Here is a 3,184-nt window from a genome sequence, read left to right as displayed (position 1 = left end):
ACCCGGAAGTGCCACTGGCTCACCCGAATCTCCAATGGTGAAGGACTGCTGCCCCCTTCGGCTGCTGCCCCCTCCCCAGTAGCCGGCGGCCCGACCAGTAGTCGGCGACATTCAAGATGATTACCCCAAAGAACATGGAGCCTACGCCGTCTTCACCAGTGTGGCTGACGATCGGCGTACTCGGCATCACCAGCACCGAGAGGTGAACGCCATTGCTTCAAGTGCTCCAGAATTCATGCATTGGTCTGAGAAGCCCATCAGTTGGAGCCGTGCTGACCACCCGGAGGTGATGCCCTCTCCGGGTTCTTATACTCTGGTGCTAGATGCCACCCTTGCAACGGAGAGGCAAGCTGCTCGTTTCTCCCGAATTCTGATAGATGGCGGCAACAGCATCAACATCCTATATCGCGATACCATGGAAAAGTTATGCATTAAAAAGAGCCAGCTCCAGCCCAGTCGGATTGTTTTCCATGGTATTGTGTCCGGCCTGTCCTGCTCACCAATCGGCAAGGTCAAGATAGATGTCATTTTCAAAGACAAAGATCACTTCCGCCGTGAGGCAATTTGGTTTGAAGTGGTGGACCTCGAGACCCCTTATCATGTACTCCTAGGCCGGCCGGCTCTGGATAAGTTCATGGCAGTGCCACACTATGCCTACCTCAAGATGAAGATGCTAGGGACCAAAGGCATTATCACGGTATCCGGAGACCATGAGAAATTGGCCGATTGTGCTGCAGCTAGCAGCCGGCTGGCCGAGTCCCTTATGATTGCTGCTGAAAAGACGCTCCTGGACCGGGTGGTGGCCATGACCAGCAAGTAGCCGGACATGTCACCAGAGACCCAGGGCTCCTTCCAGCCGGCCAAAGAGACAAAGAAGATTCCCTTGGACCCAGAGCACCCGGAAAGGCACGCTGTCATAGGGGCCAACCTTGACAGCAAATAGGAAAGCGAGCTCATTGATTTCCTCCGCGAGAATCAGGACATCTTCGCATGGTCTCCCAAGGACATGTCAGGTGTTCCGACGGATTTCGCCGAGCACAAGCTACATGTCAGATCAGATGCAACCCGGTCAAATAACCCCTCCGCCGACTGTCGAATGAGAAAAGAAGAATTGTTGGTGAAGAAATAGCCCGGCTTCTGGCAGCCGGCTTCATCATGGAAGTATTTTTTCAGAGTGGCTCGCCAACCCAGTCCTTGTACTGAAGAAGAACAACAAGTGGCGCATGTGCATTGATTACACCAGCCTCAATAAAGCTTGTCCCAAGGATCTGTTTGCTTTGCCTCGGATTGACCAAGTGATAGACTCCACAGTCGGATGCGAGTTGTTGTGTTTTTTTGGATGCTTATTCAGGATACCACCAGATCAAGTTGAACCCGGTGGACCGCCTAAAGACCACTTTCATCAACCATTCGGAGCCTTCTACTACCTGACCATGACATTCGGCTTGAGAAATGCCAGTGCCACCTTTCAGCGTTGCATGCAGAAGTGCCTCCTCAAGCAACCTGGCAGAAATGCCCACGTTTATGTAGACGATATTGCGGTGAAGACGGAGAAGCGCGGTACCCTCTTGGAAGATCTCAAGGAAACTTTTGAAAATCTGTGCCGGTTTCAGATCAAGCTCAACCCGGAGAAATGCGTCTTTGAGGTACCATCCAGCCAACTCCTTGGCTTCTTGGTCTCAGAAAGCGGCATTGAGTGCAACCCTGTGAAGATCAAAGCCATTGAGAGGATGGCGAAGCCCACCCGATTGCGAGATTTCTAGAAGTTCACCGGTTGTTTGGCATCCATCAGCCGCTTCATCAGTTGGCTAGGTGAGAAGGCTCTTCCCCTATACCAGCTCATGAAGAAAACCAATCACTTCGAGTGGAACGATAAGGCAGACGAGGCCTTTCTCCAGTTGACGAAGATGCTGACTACCCCGCCTGTCCTGGCGGCCTCGACTGCCAAAGAGCCCATGTACCTCTACATCGCCACCACCAACCGGGTGGTCAGCACTGTCATAGTACTAGAGCACCCAGAGGACGGCAGGGCACAGCCGGTCCAAAGGCCTGTGTATTACTAGAGTGAGGTGTTGTCCACCTCAAAGCAGAACTACCCCCACTACCAGAAGATGTTCTACGGCGTGCACTTTGCCGCCAGGAAGCTGAAGCCTTTTTTTCAAGAGCACCCCATCATGGTTGTCTGCACTGCTCCACTTGCCGAGATCATAGGTAACAGAGATGCGTCTGGTCGAGTGGCCAAATGGGCCATCGAGCTGGCCCCCTACACCATCTTCTACTAGCCGCGCACCACCATCAAGTCCCAAGCACTGGCCGACTTCCTCGTCGACTGGGCCGAGACCCAGTACCTACCGCCTGCTCTGGACTCCACCCATTGGCGGATGCACTTAGATGGCTCGAAAATGCGCACCGGCTTGGGGGTCGGCATTGTCCTCACCTCGCCACCTCCAACAACATGGCCGAGTATGAGGCGCTAGTACACGGCCTCCGGCTGGCCAAAGAGATCGGCATCCGCCGGATCTTGTGCTACCGCGACTCCGACCTGGTGGTCCAACAGTCGTCTGGGGACTAGGACGCCAAGGATGCAAATATGGCAAGTTACCGCTTCCTCGTTCAGCAGCTCAGTGGATATTTTGAGCGGTGCGAGATCCTTCACGTGCCACGGAACAAAACGAGCCAGCTGATACCCTGGCACGGATCGGCTCCACCCGTCAAGCAATACCAGCCGGCATCTCCCTTCAATGCCTCCGCAAGCCATCGATCAAGCCTTCTCCAGAATCCGAGTCTATCTTCGTACCGGCTCCTCCCGAGGCAGTCGGATCCGACTCAAGAGCTTCAGCAGCCGGCCCGGGGACTTCGGCAGGCGGCGCGGGGATTATGGCAGTCGCACCCGGCCCGAGGACTTCATAGCCCAGCCGGGGGGCTGCCGCAATTGGCTCGGGGACTTCACCAAACGGCTCGGAAAACGCAGCAGCTGCACCCGGCCCGGAGACTTCACGGCTCGGCCCGGGGGCTGCAGCAGTCGGCCCAGAGACTTCATCAACACAGCAAGCGGTGGCCGGCTCCAACCCACCACCTCCCAACCCAACCACCCCAGTACAAGTGGTTGTAGTGGCAGTAGAAGAAATTCAAGCACCATCATGGGCACAACCCATCCTCAGGTTCCGGGTAACCAGAGAACTGC

The 3,184-nt window shown here is 55.3% G+C and overlaps 1 protein-coding gene across 1 annotated transcript; it reads left to right on the top strand.

Moving 5' to 3' along the window:
- The first annotated feature begins 415 nt into the window (after positions 1-415).
- Positions 416-820, top strand: LOC147965081 (uncharacterized). The gene has a single exon (XM_087530280.1). The coding sequence runs from the start codon at positions 416-418 to the stop codon at positions 818-820; it is 405 nt and encodes a 134-aa protein (XP_087386406.1).
- The last annotated feature ends 2,364 nt before the right edge of the window (positions 821-3,184 follow it).

The sequence above is a fragment of the Triticum urartu genome, chromosome 6A (genome assembly GCF_056163025.1).
Source record: "Triticum urartu cultivar PI428250 chromosome 6A, HENAU_Tu73, whole genome shotgun sequence".
Classification (NCBI taxonomy): Eukaryota; Viridiplantae; Streptophyta; class Magnoliopsida; order Poales; family Poaceae; genus Triticum; species Triticum urartu.
The sequence above is the reverse complement of the archived record's forward strand: the minus strand, read 5'-3'. Positions and strand labels throughout refer to the sequence as shown.

Bases quoted from the DNA above. Each gene is read 5' to 3' on its own strand.
- LOC147965081 (XM_087530280.1), top strand. From the start codon at position 416: ATGGAAAAGTTATGCATTAAAAAGAGCCAGCTCCAGCCCAGTCGGATT.